Consider the following 12,941-nt stretch of genomic DNA (forward strand, 5'->3'; position numbering starts at 1 on the left):
CAAGCAAGGGCAGCAAGAAGAACTATTATATACTAGTTTGCTCGCCTAGCCATTCTAACACTGCATAATGTGCTTTCCTGCTTTTACTTTGTGGTAATGTTTGGGCGGAGTGGCGTGTTACTAACTAGACAATTCTTCTAGGGCTGGGTATTCGGCCATCTTAGCGCAAATTAGCCAGAAATTAGAAGACCTCTTCTTTACCCCCTTGCAAAATCTTCACTCTACTTTCATGCCAAATCCTCTTAAATCGGATCCTGTGCCCCCTCTCCAACGGCGTATACTGCGCAGCAAGCACCACAAAGCACCGTACCAAATAAGCACATTCGATCGCGATCTGAACAGTCAGATCTTGTTGGGGCGTAAGAGGTTGCTAGCTTTGCTTGGTGAATAGGAAGCCTATGAGAACTACATGCTGGCTTCGAGATTATGGTATCCACTCTTCTGGATCCATTGGTGTGCAACATGGGAATTGAGTTTGAGAGAGGGAAGGAATTGTACGATATCAGGGACCGCTAGGATCCGCCCATGGTCGCTTAGATGAAGATCCAGATAGACACTCATACCAACCGCCTTGACCCGCATGGCCAGCTCCACGTTGGAATCCAAGCATTACTAGCATTGACGCACAAACATTGGCGAACAGGATTGGTGCCGGCTTCAGCGAGGATAGTCTCGAGTGCTTGGGTTTGATCTTTTGGATTCTTGTAGCTATAACATCTTCTAACTTCAAAAGAGAAGAAATGTCCGCCTCGCGATAGGTGAGCGCGGCATGGAATAGAGTCGGCAGCGCCGCCAGCAGCAGAGGAACGAACATAGCGAAAGAACTGGGTGGAGAGTTCAATCTGGCAGAAAATCAGGCAGGAGCTCGTGGGAGATTGCCGCTCACGCGGGCATTAATCGTCTTCCAGAGGGCAGGCAGGGGAGGCGTGAATGGGAAGATGGCAGCCATGGCCGTTTCCGAAGACCAGCCCGGGCACGGAGCTTAGACCGTAAAGAACCAGTCTGCGCATCTTAGCGTACCCCTAAGCTCGCTGGGGTTTTCTACGTATTAATCTATTCTAAACGAAATGTGAGTCGAATGGGATTCGAGGAGACTCAACGCGTCCATTTTCATTGGTGGAGGACTAGAATGAGAGGCCGGTGCGAGATGACCGGTGGCATGCTGGCAGCCTCAGTAGGCGGCATTGCAATGGACGCAGGCAAAGGTACAGACAAGCTCGGCGATATATGGAGGATATAGTGTCCAAAAGGATTCCGACCATTTAAGATGTGTTTCTGATTGGCGGGGTTCGGGATTTGAGACTGCCGAAGAGGGCTCTCAAGGCTTAAGCAAAAACCTGGTTTGAAAAGGCTTGAGCCCGCAACAGCCCGTAGAGATAGTAGTGGTTATCGGGTATGCGGCAATTATAGTGCACCTGCATGTCTCTCTGTTCGATCAGTTAGAGGCCTCAGCCCTATGGAAAGACCCACTGCAATAAAGCTACTAGCCTACTGCAACCGAATTTTGCCTCAGAAGTGGGTCCCACGGGAGGGTATGTCGGCTGTGGGAAAGCCCCTTTTGTTGAGGAAAAGAGGTAGAGACTTCTCATTAAGCAAGATTCTTAGAGGTTGGATGGAGAAGCGACATTTTTTGATACAAAAATTGCGCGATTCAACTATCCGGCAAATATCAGTGGATCTCTCTGAAGGCCAATAAGCTGAAATGAGACACATACGCGATGTCCAGCCCTATCGGCTAGGTATGAAACTTCGTTATCAACGAGGACCTGTCAGGCTTCTTAGTGGCTTAATGAATGAGGACCTTGGGGTCACTGCCGACTTAGCACGATAGAGGTGAGTTCAGAGGTCGCGTCCAAAACATTTATAAAAATTGGTTTCGCCATAGTTGAGACCTATTAAGCATTATAATATTCCATGGACTATTATAACCATGAAATACTTCAATATTCACATTATCTGCGCTTCAGTAGCCTTCGGCCTCTTGGGCTCAGCCAAGGGTTTGGATGAAAGTATTATCGCAACGGTTGTTGACCTGCCCTCTTTCATCAAGGAATATCAGCTTCATGCAAGTTATCTTAGTGCTGCAGCAAGAGCAAGCAGGTTAGCCAATGTCACTTCCATGATGCACCTTGGCAGCTTGCCTGGGGGCCTTTTAGCTTTTTTCTCAACGCACTGGATTGGCCCACTATGGACCATGCGGCAGTTATGCCTGCTTTGGGTCATCGGCGTGGTTGTTTTCATTACATCGGCTGGCAATATGGGTCAACTCATTGCTGGTCGGTTTATCATGGGTATGGGTGTCGGCCAGGCTGGTGTTGTTGGACCAATTTACCTCGCCGAGGTGGCACCCACGGCTTCTCGAGGTCTATTGGTCGGTCTCTATGCGTCATCGGAATATGTCGGTGTTTTAATCGGGGTATGTCAGTGTCTGAAATCAACGGAGGAATATTCGTTCGCTAATTCCATATTTTGATGGACATAGTACTTTTCCGGTTGGGGAGCCTCGCTTCATATATCCGGCGATAGCAACACGCAATGGATACTACCAGAAAGCATCCATATCATGGTGGCCGGGGTGTTACTACTTTTTTCAATCGGCTGCGTTGAGAGCCCTAGATATTTGATCTACAGTGGTCACGTATCAAGGGCTACAATAACTCTTGCTAAGCTGCGGGGCTTTAGCCCAGAGGATCCCCGTATTATTGAAGAGGTACAAAGTATCAAGCGTGAGGTTTCCTCAAAGAAAACCACGGGCAAGTCCAAGTGGCCCTTTTTAAGGCAATGGAAAGCACTTTTTGCAAGAGCCAATCTCCATCGATGGATGTTTCTTTTGTCTGCGCAACTTCTCAGTCAATGGTCCGGAACAAATGCTATCACAAGTGGGTTCATTACTTCTATCCCCTTACTCCTCTAAGCATAAGGCTGACATCAGTGGCATAGCTTACGCACCTAAGTTCTTTGCGCTGTTGAATGTGACCGGGAAGTCCGAAAAACTGTTCAAAACAGCTATTTTTGGAGTAGTAAAACTGGTCTCTGCGCTTATTAGCGCATTCTTCTTCGTTGATCGCTTTGGAAGAAAACGTACCCTGTTAGGAGGAATAGTACTTCAGCTCCTCGCTTTGCTCTATATTGCAATCTTCATGACAGCTTGGGATGCAGCTGGCAAGCCAGACTCCAGCAATGCGCTTAGAGCAGCTGCCGGTTCCGTGGCTGCTCTATACGTTACAGGAGTCGGCTATGCTTTCGGATGGAATTGCATCCAATATCTGATAAATGCTGAAATCCTTCCTTCAGAAGTTCGTACACTGGGGACAAGTCTCCTCATGTGTGTTCATTATGCCAATAAGTTCGCACTGGTGAAGGTAAGCTTACTACATTTCGCTATAATTGAGCTGTTGTTGACGAGGCTAATCGATACCCAGGCCCTACCAAGTATGATGCTTGATGATGCTTTACAGCCCAAGGGGACATTTTGGTTCTTCTTTGCTGTTGCATCAATAGGTCTTGTATGGGGCATTGTCTGGCTGCCAGAAACTTCACAGAAAAGCTTGGAGGAAACAAGCACTGTATTTGAGAAGCAGTCGACGAAGAATCCGTGACGAGTTCAAAATATACTAGTTTACATAGAAGCGTCCAGAGTGACAGTTATACGAGCCTGGCTTGTACGTTGTACCGATCACCTGTCCAGCATTATTCTACCTTACCGTAAGCAAAATAATGCAGCAAAAGAGGGTGGTAATATCAAGTATTCAAGGTATATAGTAGAACAAGTATAAAGTAATACTCTATATAGCAGCCTGGGTATTAATTATATAACGAAATTTATACAAATATATTGACACAGTCACACAAGGGACAGCCCCCTAGACAAACAATATTCTTAATATGAACAATTTTTCGGTATTATATATGTATCAAACCCTAGGATCACTTCCCTGTCCCTGGTGAGGTTCTACCATTACGTCACTGCAGGCTGCAAGGGTGTCGGTCACCTGGCCCCCTGACGCTTTCTCTAAGGTTCTGTACACCTTAACGCAATTGAGGCGAGTCGATCCGAGTCATGCGAGTCGGTGTAGCAGCAGTGTTGGGGATTAATATTCGAGCCATAAAATCTTATGTTTCGAGTAAATTGTAGGGGAGAATGGAGTGTATTCGGTTCTGAGTCTCCAGAGTAGCTTAGTGGCTTGGGATGGCTGTCAACCATGAAGGTCATCGCATTAGAGTCCCCTTTAGGGTCTTCCACCGTTGAACGTGACATCGCATGTATCTATTTTACAAACTATGTACTAACAGCGTAAACGGTCCCTTGCAGATATTTCATCTGGTCCAGCAAAATGGCGCATAGGGGATGTGAAGTAGCCCTTTCCAAATAATCGTAGGGCTAGGGGCAACGATAACAGTTTATATTCATCTAGCCCCACACTACTAGTAAGATGTGCCATTGCCACCCTGGCACCTTCCGAGAATGACAGATCTCAGTCCAGAAGGGTGTAACTACTATTATTTCACTCATAATCAAGTTCAACGTCCGTATGAAGCCATAGGCTATGACGTAAGCCACTGCCTCTAGATAGTCCCTTGCGCCGACGGCGCCGGTTTAGAGGCACCCACCCGCGTATTGACCGCACACAAGCCACATGCCGGGAGATTAATGCATGGGTGGGTGACCACCAGGTCTCACTTGTGCATTCGAAGGGGTCTGGCGAGTGGGGTATGCTGTGCTGTGCTCTCTACCCGACGAAACCTGTATACGTACCCCTAGACAGGAACTACCCCTCCTTTCGTCTGCGGCTTCAACAGCCCCAACATAACCTGTTTCGACCTCCAAGCTGCCCACTCGTCCACTGACCTCGTCTCCTCCTCTTCTCCCTCAGTCAGCACCGGTATCTTCCCTCCACGGATTCTCCGCATGGATGCTGACTTCGCCGGCCTGACCAAATACGCCACACTCCGTCTCGACTCGAATGCCTGTTCTCCAGGTGCAGCTAGGACCCTATGCAAGGAGCTCCGTAGCAGCTGACCGGTCCACTCTACCAGAGTATCACCAATATTGACCAGCGCACAGCCCGGCACGGGTCGAACAAAACGCCAATTCTCCATCTTATTCTCGAGCCCCGCAGGGAGGATCTGCAGACCTCCAATAACCTGGAATAGCAGCGTCGTTGTCCCAATATCTGTGTGTCCGCCTAACGAGATGCGATCTTGATTCGCTTCACTGGATGCGTGGGGAGGACTGCATAGTAAGCGGACAGAGGTCTCGGACTCCTGATCTAGGGGACTGAGTTTGCTCAGTGTACCGCGTTCGAGACCGAGATGGTCATCCAGCGTTTTAAGAATCACATCTAAAGTTGATGAAGCGTGGCGGATGAAATTTTGGATCTGGGGGCGCTGTGCCTCGATCGGGGGTGCATTGGTTCGGGGAGCACGATTACCCAGGATATCGTCCTGGTTAATGTTGTAGACGTACATGTGGTCGAGCTTGCCGTCGTCGGTTTTGAGTGCCCCCATGCGCTTATAGCCTGTAAGGTCTTTGGGCGCGTTGTAAGCGTATTGGTCGAGTGTTGTCTGGTCGAGGGAAAAGAGCTCGATGTCGAGATCAAACATGGTTTCTGCATCGTGGAGGAGGGTCCTGCCTTCTGCGCAGTCGTGTAAGTTAATTAGGAAGAATCCCCATTCGCGGCAGGCGGCAAACAACATCTCTCCTTCGGTTGGGTTGCCGGATCGTAGCTCCGAAAATGAGAGAATGGGGAGGTCGATGGTCGGCGTGTCAGCGGGGAAGGGGGGAGCTTGGGCGAAGTAGCGAGTGGTGGGCATTGCTGGAGTGGATGTGTCTTTGTGATGTTTATATAAAGAAGTCGGCTTTTCGTTGGGATCTCTTGGGGATGGAGGGATACATATAATATATTCACGGTCACAGGGAGATGAGGATGAAGCTGCGGGGTGATACTTCTCGGTGGTCGCGGCGAGACAAATGTGAGGGAAGAGACTGGCCTACTTATCCTGTTAGCCATGAAATGAGAGCCTTGTGTGCATTATTAATGCTTATTGTCAGCGTCGATCGTAGCGTACTAGTGCTTACGCATTCGTGTCTCCCGCGTGCGCACTGGTCAGAATCAGATTGACACATACGATGACGAGTATTTGGCAAAATGCTATGACGATGAATCATAAAGCCCAGCAGAGATCGACTAATACCAAGGTGGGGTGACTTCTGTTGTAGAATAAAATCCTTACATCCAGACGTAATTTTACTCGATCAGCACCTGCTCTTCGAACTTCAGTCACACGCATTTGAGATAAACGCTTTCATCATATAAAGCCAACTACTTCCACCAAGCTGTCCCTGGTTTGAATTCTGCTCGAGCCTCACTGCATGCTTTGCGCATATTACACCCAAACGACAAAAGTGGCAGTCATTCAATGAGTATAAGTATCTAGCTAATAAGCATAATTGTTTGTTGGCTTTCATTTACTGCGGTCTAGATTCTATGTGATTGTTCAACAATTTACCATCTATCAGTTTTAATGCCCCTCTCAACTTCACATGTATTAATAACAATTTCTGCGTCCACGCTGTCCTTCATATTCATGCCGTATCTATATTAGAATCATGATGTATATGTAGAAAAGAGAAGGTTCAGTATGAGACAAAGCACATAGTCGAATGTAGTGTACGCAACTAGCATAATGCTCTAGGCAGTAATATCACGAGCAGAGACAACCGTCGCGAAAGCATCCTCCAGCTCACTCAACGCCACATCCTTCAAAGTTGCAGCCTCCACTCCAGGAATATTCCGATCGCCCACCGCATCACGCACGACTACAACCTCATAACCAAGTTCATTGCCAGCCCTGGCAGTCGTAGAGACACACACGTGCGCCATATAGCCGACCAGCACGATCTTCTTCCCAACAGCTCCGAGACTGCTCAAGTACTCGTGCAATTCCGTCTGGGCGAAAGAACTAGGGAAGTTCTTGCTGATAACTTTCTCCCCATACACAGGAGTGAGTTCGTCGAACTCATTTTCTAGGTGTGTGCCCGGTGTGAAGACGGGTGCGCCTGGTGGGGTCTGGTGAACAACGTGGACGATGTTGCTGCCGTTGTGAGTACCGTTGGTGCGGTACTTGGTCAAAAGGTCTGAAATTACTTTGCGGCTGTCAGAGACGCCCTCGATCTGGAGGTGGCCGCAAGCGTACTCATTTTGAGCGTCGATGATGATCAGAGTGGAGTCTTGGACTGAAGCGGTTGATGGAGGAGCACCAAGAAGTTGGCGGAGAGATTTTGCTGGGGAGGAAGAAGACATTGTGAAGAATGGTAACAGGGTGGTGGATAGAAAGTATTGGTTGACGAGTAATGCTAGTCTTGTGAAGAGTAGGATATCTTGTCTGATGTGTGAGACGGAAAGAGGAGGGATGTGAACAGACAAACAAACCTACTTATAGACAAAGACGCCTATTATATTACTCAGTATTTCGCACTTCGAGAGGTGGGGTACCTAGATGAGAATGATGTCTCATTTGGAGCCATGACCGACTCGAATGGCGTAGGGGCTGAAAGTGGCGAATAAGGCCATGCTATTCTTCGTCTCGATTTCTTGGCGGAATATACTTCCGTTTTAGGTTAGACCAAACGCACTGGGTCAGCGGATTCTACTTTGTAGAATTCCTCCTGCAGATGCATCCTCGATGTTTTCTGTCAATGATGTCGGTCGGAAATATGGATGTGAGTCATGAGAAATAATCAATGTTGAGAGCCTGCTGATGCACCTTGTTGAATTATCAGCGCTCGGGATTCTATTGAATTGTGCTACTTGCTGCAATAATCTCTCGTAGTATTCCGTCGATAGATCTGAGAAATGTTTGCATGGCTACTTGATAGCCTGGGCTCCTGTGCCGTCTGTATGATACCCGAAAATAAACACATATCGATACAAATTGTTTCTGCAAAATTTCAGTTACCATTATTGATCAAGTGTAAAGGCGTTGTATACTAATTATCTACCAGCCACCGTCCTTCATAGGATAGGCCGAATGTTAAACACAACTTATGTAATAGCTGACATATCCTTGACACCCAAATGCACGCAATGCTGGAGTGTTCAGGTGTTGCATTCGCCCGAATCAAGCATCATCGACCTGCATACTGTCCCCACTATTAGTTTGGGTCTAGCCTGCATTCACGAGTAATCTGAGCCAACTAGTTGCATCCTATGGGTTTGGATGGGATAGTTAGGATCAACGTTTATTGCTGGTGTAGCTTGCCATGAGGGTCAAGCAACGGTCCGTTTGCCAAAACTGCAGATCGAGGAAACTTGGTGTATGTAGGTTACCATTCTACTCCGAAGAACGAATCTCATTTCATGCATAGTGCGACGGAAAGGCACCTGAGTGTAGTCAGTGTCTACTAACAGGCCGCCAATGTCCAGGGTACCCAGTGAACTGGTCCTTCGTACAGAGCCAATCACAACCCGCCCGGAGTAGAAGATCACCATCGAACCTATCAAATCGGGATCACAGCCCCCGAGACACTGCAGAACATGAATCATCCTTATCGAACATTGCTTTTCGACCGTTGGAAGAAACTCATTTGCTTCCAACTTCAGAAGCAGGCTACAACTTGCATCGTGCCGAGCAGGTTGACTTCATCATAAGGAGCTATGTGCCCGACGAAGAGTTAGAGCTCCCTGGCATTATCTCTAATGAGCCACGGCCTCGCATATGTGGCTCATGGGTCGAAGTTCTTCCCAGTCTGAGCGAAAACACTGATTCTAATATCATTCTCGCTGCCTCGAAAGCTTTATCCACCTCAATCATGTCCCGGGGGTTCCCAGGAAGAGTCTCAGGTGTCGACAGCACGCGCAACTACCTTAACGCACTCAAGCTGATGCGGAAAGAGCTCAGCACGGCGAATATATCATCAGATCGAGAGCTACTGGCATCAATAATGTGCCTCAGCTTGGCAGAGGTCCGTCCTGCTTCAAATTATCTACTTCTAGGGGGCGCTTTGCTTATGAAGAGTTAGGTTATGTTTCCTGGTCCAAGTGAAGGTTTAAATATGCATATAGATGCTGTGGCACAAATCCTTCAGGCAAATGGACCCCAGCGTTATCAAACCGGAGTTGCCCACAGGTTATTTATCGGCTTCCGCCCTTTATTGGTGAGTAATACATCCCTGTTTCCGGGGTGTTTCTAACGCTTGTAGATGATAAACGCAATCCAATGCCGAACTCCATCTTTCCTGGGGTCGGATAACTGGAAGACGACCCCTTTTGCAATACTTAGCCCATCCCCAATGCAAAGCCTTCTTAGTCAGGCCGCTGCGCTTCCAACTATTTTACATACATTGGATAACTTATCTGGTCCAGGTACTTCGAATCAAAACCAATGCGAGTCTATACGCATATTGAAATGTTTTGAAGACTTGTTGAACAGGTTAAATGAGTGGGAGGCATCTGAATTTAACAATGCGACGTCTCCCCTTTACTGGTACCGAGATCAGGATGCAGAAGAAATCCCATGTATGTGGTTTCCTAGTATTACTATGGCCAACGCAATCACCTATATCTGGGCGTTTCGCATCATATGTCTCTGCGAGATGGAGCGTCTTGCGTCGTCTCTCCCACAGCCGAGCTTTGAATACCTGAGGATCTTGAAGGAACAACACATTGAGAGTGTTCAAATAAGTTCAGAGACACTCATGAGGCAGATATGCGAAAGTATGGAGTATCTTCTCCAGGGGGAAATGAAACTCTTCGGTCCTGCTTCCACAATCCTGCCTCTTCAGGTGGCCTACGCGGTAGCCACAATGAATGGTAATCAGCACAACGCGCAATTACCCACCTTGAAGAGAATTGTCGAGCGGCTAGTTCTCAAGGGACTTCAATCTTTTCCAATATTGATATTCGAAAAGAACTCTTTCCTTCACAGATGGGCTAGATAATCAAACAGGTGATTGGCAGAACTGATGGGTACGTGATTACATAGTTAATACAGTAACATGCAATTGCAGTATCTGTGATTTACATTCACAGACTGGAAGTGGATAACTAAGGGAAGATGTTGCAGGTGAATGAATAAAAGAACAAAAAAGTCTTCGATCTCGACTGATGATTCACTGGACGCCCGTGGCAAATACAAATCCCTACCGCGGGGATGTAAATTACTCACACCAGCCATGCATACCCTCCTACATCCAGAGTCTATCTTCATAAGAGTGGGCAATTATCACCACGAGGAAATCAAATAGCTAGGAATCCAAAGAAACTGCAACTTCAAGACACACAAACTCCTTAAACGTCAAACTATCAAACAATCAAACAGAAACCCCACCAAACACCCCAAAATGGACATCATCCACCACCAAAACCACCTCTCTATTACGACCGCCCTAACCTACCTCACTACACCCATCCCATGCTACTCCCTCCGCCGTATCCGAGCTGAATATCTCGCCGCCACCAAAAACGGCCCAGCATCACCACAATGCAATTTCATCTCATTCCGCCCCGTCAGCCCCGACCACCTCTTCGACATCATCGGCACGATAGCCGGTCCGGTTGGCAGTCTTTACGAAGGAGGCCTTTTCCATATCCACATCCGCATCCCACCATTGTATCCCGATCTACCGCCGGTATGCATGTTCATGACGAAGATCTGGCATCCGAACATTGGTCCGTACGGGGAAGTCTGTTTGAATATTTTGCAAGATGAGTGGAGTCAGGCACTTTCTGTGCGGACCGTTCTGCTGTCACTTTCTGCTATGTTGGGGGATCCGGGGATGGGGGTGGAAGGTGGTAATGTTGTGTATGGCTTTGCGAATGAGGACGCGGGGAGCATGTTTTTGGATAATCGGGCGATGTTTGAGATGGCTGCGAGAGATTGGACGAGAATGTATGCCTCCGGGGCGGACGCTTTAGAGTGATTGTTCGCAGGCGTGTGGTGTGATTATGGCTGGGGAGGCGTATCATCACATTTGCCAACAACTTTGTACGTTAGCATCCCCTTATGCAGAAATGTTCGCTTCAGAAATACCTTCGGCAGTAATGTCTTTGCCTGGCTTAAATTCTTACTACAAATTGCTTCCATTTCAATAAGACACACACAGCTTTGGCTTTTTGAGGAGAAACTATAAGCATTGTAAAGGCCAATCAACTGTCCTATTAGCTAGCTCATCATTGAGAGATTTAGTAATTACCCGATGCTACGATAAGGACTCTCCTATGCGATACAAATTGGGAAGTATCTTCCAATTGAGTATCATAACTTCTTTACGGAAAGCTGGTACCAAGTGCTGAAACACAACTAACATGGCCAGCAGCAAATATCTTCAATCCAGCCTAAGGTCCATAATGAATGATGGAGAACACCATCATGCTTGAGCAGCGATTCCCTGAATATCAGCCGTTTCCAACCCAACTCCATCCCTCTCATAACCATCCTGGAACCCCAATATCAACTGCCTAGCCTCCTGCTGATTTAACCCGTACCAAAGCATAACCCAACCTCCATGCTGAAACCTCCCCGTTGCGCGTGCCGAAAACCACTCAAGTCTGTCATCATCATCACGAACATTCCACACCAACTGGGGAAAGTCTTTCGTGATCCGAGCAAACATATCATCAGCAACAGCACCCGCACCCCTGATCCCACTCGGGAACGTAATCAAATGCGGCGCGCCACCAGAGGCAAATGCGACGACGGCCAACGGACTCAAAGATGACGGATCGCTGAAATACATTTTAAGCGGACGATTCCTCCGCATCTCATTCACACAAAACCTCACCTCGTCGTCCCCAGCTCCCTGCCGTGCCAAAGCATGTACCAACCTCTCCTCATCCCTAGATTCCGCAGAAGTAGTACTATAGATCCTCGTTCCACGCTCAATCAATGTCCCTGCACCGGAGGCCGCAAAAACCTCCCGCTGCAAATCCACGGGATGGACAATCGACACACTAGACGTACCCGGTAACCCCCGCAAAAGTTCCTCCACGGCACGAATCTTCAACCTCGTCCCATACTTCACCCACTCCTGTGCCATGAGGTCCTCAAACTCCTCGCTGAGATTAATCCTCTCAATCCTCTTCCCTGTCACCCCATGCACTAAGCCCCCCTTCTCAGCAAGGTAAACCACCTTTTTCGGCTTCAACGCCGTTGCCAGCTCACTAGCCGCAAGGTCTGCATTCACATTAAGCACCTGCCCATCTTTTGTCTCGGCCATAGACGTAAGAATTGGCAGACAAGACGCTCTTATCGCCGAAACAATCGGCGCAGTCTCCACCTTCGTTATCCGTCCGACGAGACCATATCTCTCCTGATCGAGGTTCTCAGCCTGGAAAACACCCGCTGTGATCGGCCGCGCCTCAACCCCGATTTCCTCGAGCGCTTGAACCAATTTAAGGTTCTCCTCGAGGAAGAGTTTCCGAGCAAGAGCTAGGGTTTTGCCATCTGTCACACGGATTCCCTCCTCAAAGTGTGGTTTCACGCCTGCATCCTCGAGGATCTTGTTAAGTTGAGGTCCGGCACCGTGTACGATAACGGGGTAGAGGCCCATGCGGCTGAAGAAGGCGAGACTTGATGCGAGGGTTTGGAGGTGCGTCTCAAGTATCGCACCTCCGACCTTGATCACAGCGAAGGGCTGCTGGGTAGGAGACTGGGAGTTGGTAAAGTGAGAGAGGTACTGTGCTGCAGTACGCTGAGAGTCGATGTGGTGGAGGATTTGGGCGATTGTGGATCTTGTGGCGGTGACTTGGTGATCTATGGAGGGGGAATATTGTCGTATTTGGTGAAATGAGGTGTATAAGGGCTGTTGTTGGCCGAGAAATTTGCGGACTGTGGTTTGCCCGAGGAAGGGTAAGGCAGAGCGGAGGAACGACATCGCGACGGTAGGTATACTACAAAAAGTCGAATACGAGCGAGCTGACTACACTGCAAAGAGAGGGGTG

The 12,941-nt window shown here is 48.2% G+C and overlaps 7 protein-coding genes across 7 annotated transcripts; 3 read left to right on the forward strand and 4 right to left on the reverse strand.

Moving 5' to 3' along the window:
- Positions 1-502: 502 nt before the first annotated feature.
- Positions 503-814, reverse strand: AKAW2_50716A (uncharacterized protein; the record flags this gene model as incomplete). Its single annotated transcript, XM_041690565.1, has 1 exon — positions 503-814. One exon carries the CDS (start codon positions 812-814, stop codon positions 503-505), a length of 312 nt encoding a protein of 103 aa, XP_041544137.1.
- Positions 815-2,122: 1,308 nt separating this feature from the next.
- AKAW2_50717S (uncharacterized protein) lies at positions 2,123-3,599 on the forward strand (the record flags this gene model as incomplete). Its single annotated transcript, XM_041690566.1, has 4 exons — positions 2,123-2,416; positions 2,483-2,879; positions 2,941-3,362; positions 3,423-3,599. 4 exons carry the CDS (start codon positions 2,123-2,125, stop codon positions 3,597-3,599), a joined length of 1,290 nt encoding a protein of 429 aa, XP_041544138.1.
- Positions 3,600-4,758: 1,159 nt separating this feature from the next.
- On the reverse strand, positions 4,759-5,814 carry AKAW2_50718A (uncharacterized protein; the record flags this gene model as incomplete). Its single annotated transcript, XM_041690567.1, has 1 exon — positions 4,759-5,814. One exon carries the CDS (start codon positions 5,812-5,814, stop codon positions 4,759-4,761), a length of 1,056 nt encoding a protein of 351 aa, XP_041544139.1.
- An 878-nt stretch (positions 5,815-6,692) lies between these two features.
- On the reverse strand, positions 6,693-7,304 carry ISC1_1 (putative isochorismatase family hydrolase; the record flags this gene model as incomplete). Its single annotated transcript, XM_041690569.1, has 1 exon — positions 6,693-7,304. The coding sequence occupies one exon, from the start codon at positions 7,302-7,304 to the stop codon at positions 6,693-6,695; it is 612 nt and encodes a 203-aa protein (XP_041544140.1).
- A 959-nt stretch (positions 7,305-8,263) lies between these two features.
- On the forward strand, positions 8,264-9,940 carry AKAW2_50720S (uncharacterized protein; the record flags this gene model as incomplete). Its single annotated transcript, XM_041690570.1, has 4 exons — positions 8,264-8,317; positions 8,369-8,965; positions 9,023-9,157; positions 9,203-9,940. The coding sequence occupies 4 exons, from the start codon at positions 8,264-8,266 to the stop codon at positions 9,938-9,940; spliced, it is 1,524 nt and encodes a 507-aa protein (XP_041544141.1).
- Positions 9,941-10,342: 402 nt separating this feature from the next.
- Positions 10,343-10,921, forward strand: AKAW2_50721S (uncharacterized protein; the record flags this gene model as incomplete). The annotated part of the gene is made up of 1 exon (XM_041690571.1): positions 10,343-10,921. One exon carries the CDS (start codon positions 10,343-10,345, stop codon positions 10,919-10,921), a length of 579 nt encoding a protein of 192 aa, XP_041544142.1.
- A 447-nt stretch (positions 10,922-11,368) lies between these two features.
- AKAW2_50722A (uncharacterized protein) lies at positions 11,369-12,874 on the reverse strand (the record flags this gene model as incomplete). Its single annotated transcript, XM_041690572.1, has 1 exon — positions 11,369-12,874. One exon carries the CDS (start codon positions 12,872-12,874, stop codon positions 11,369-11,371), a length of 1,506 nt encoding a protein of 501 aa, XP_041544143.1.
- Between the last annotated feature and the right edge of the window lie 67 nt (positions 12,875-12,941).

The sequence above is a fragment of the Aspergillus luchuensis genome, chromosome 5, assembly GCF_016861625.1.
Source record: "Aspergillus luchuensis IFO 4308 DNA, chromosome 5, nearly complete sequence".
Classification (NCBI taxonomy): domain Eukaryota; kingdom Fungi; phylum Ascomycota; class Eurotiomycetes; order Eurotiales; family Aspergillaceae; genus Aspergillus; species Aspergillus luchuensis.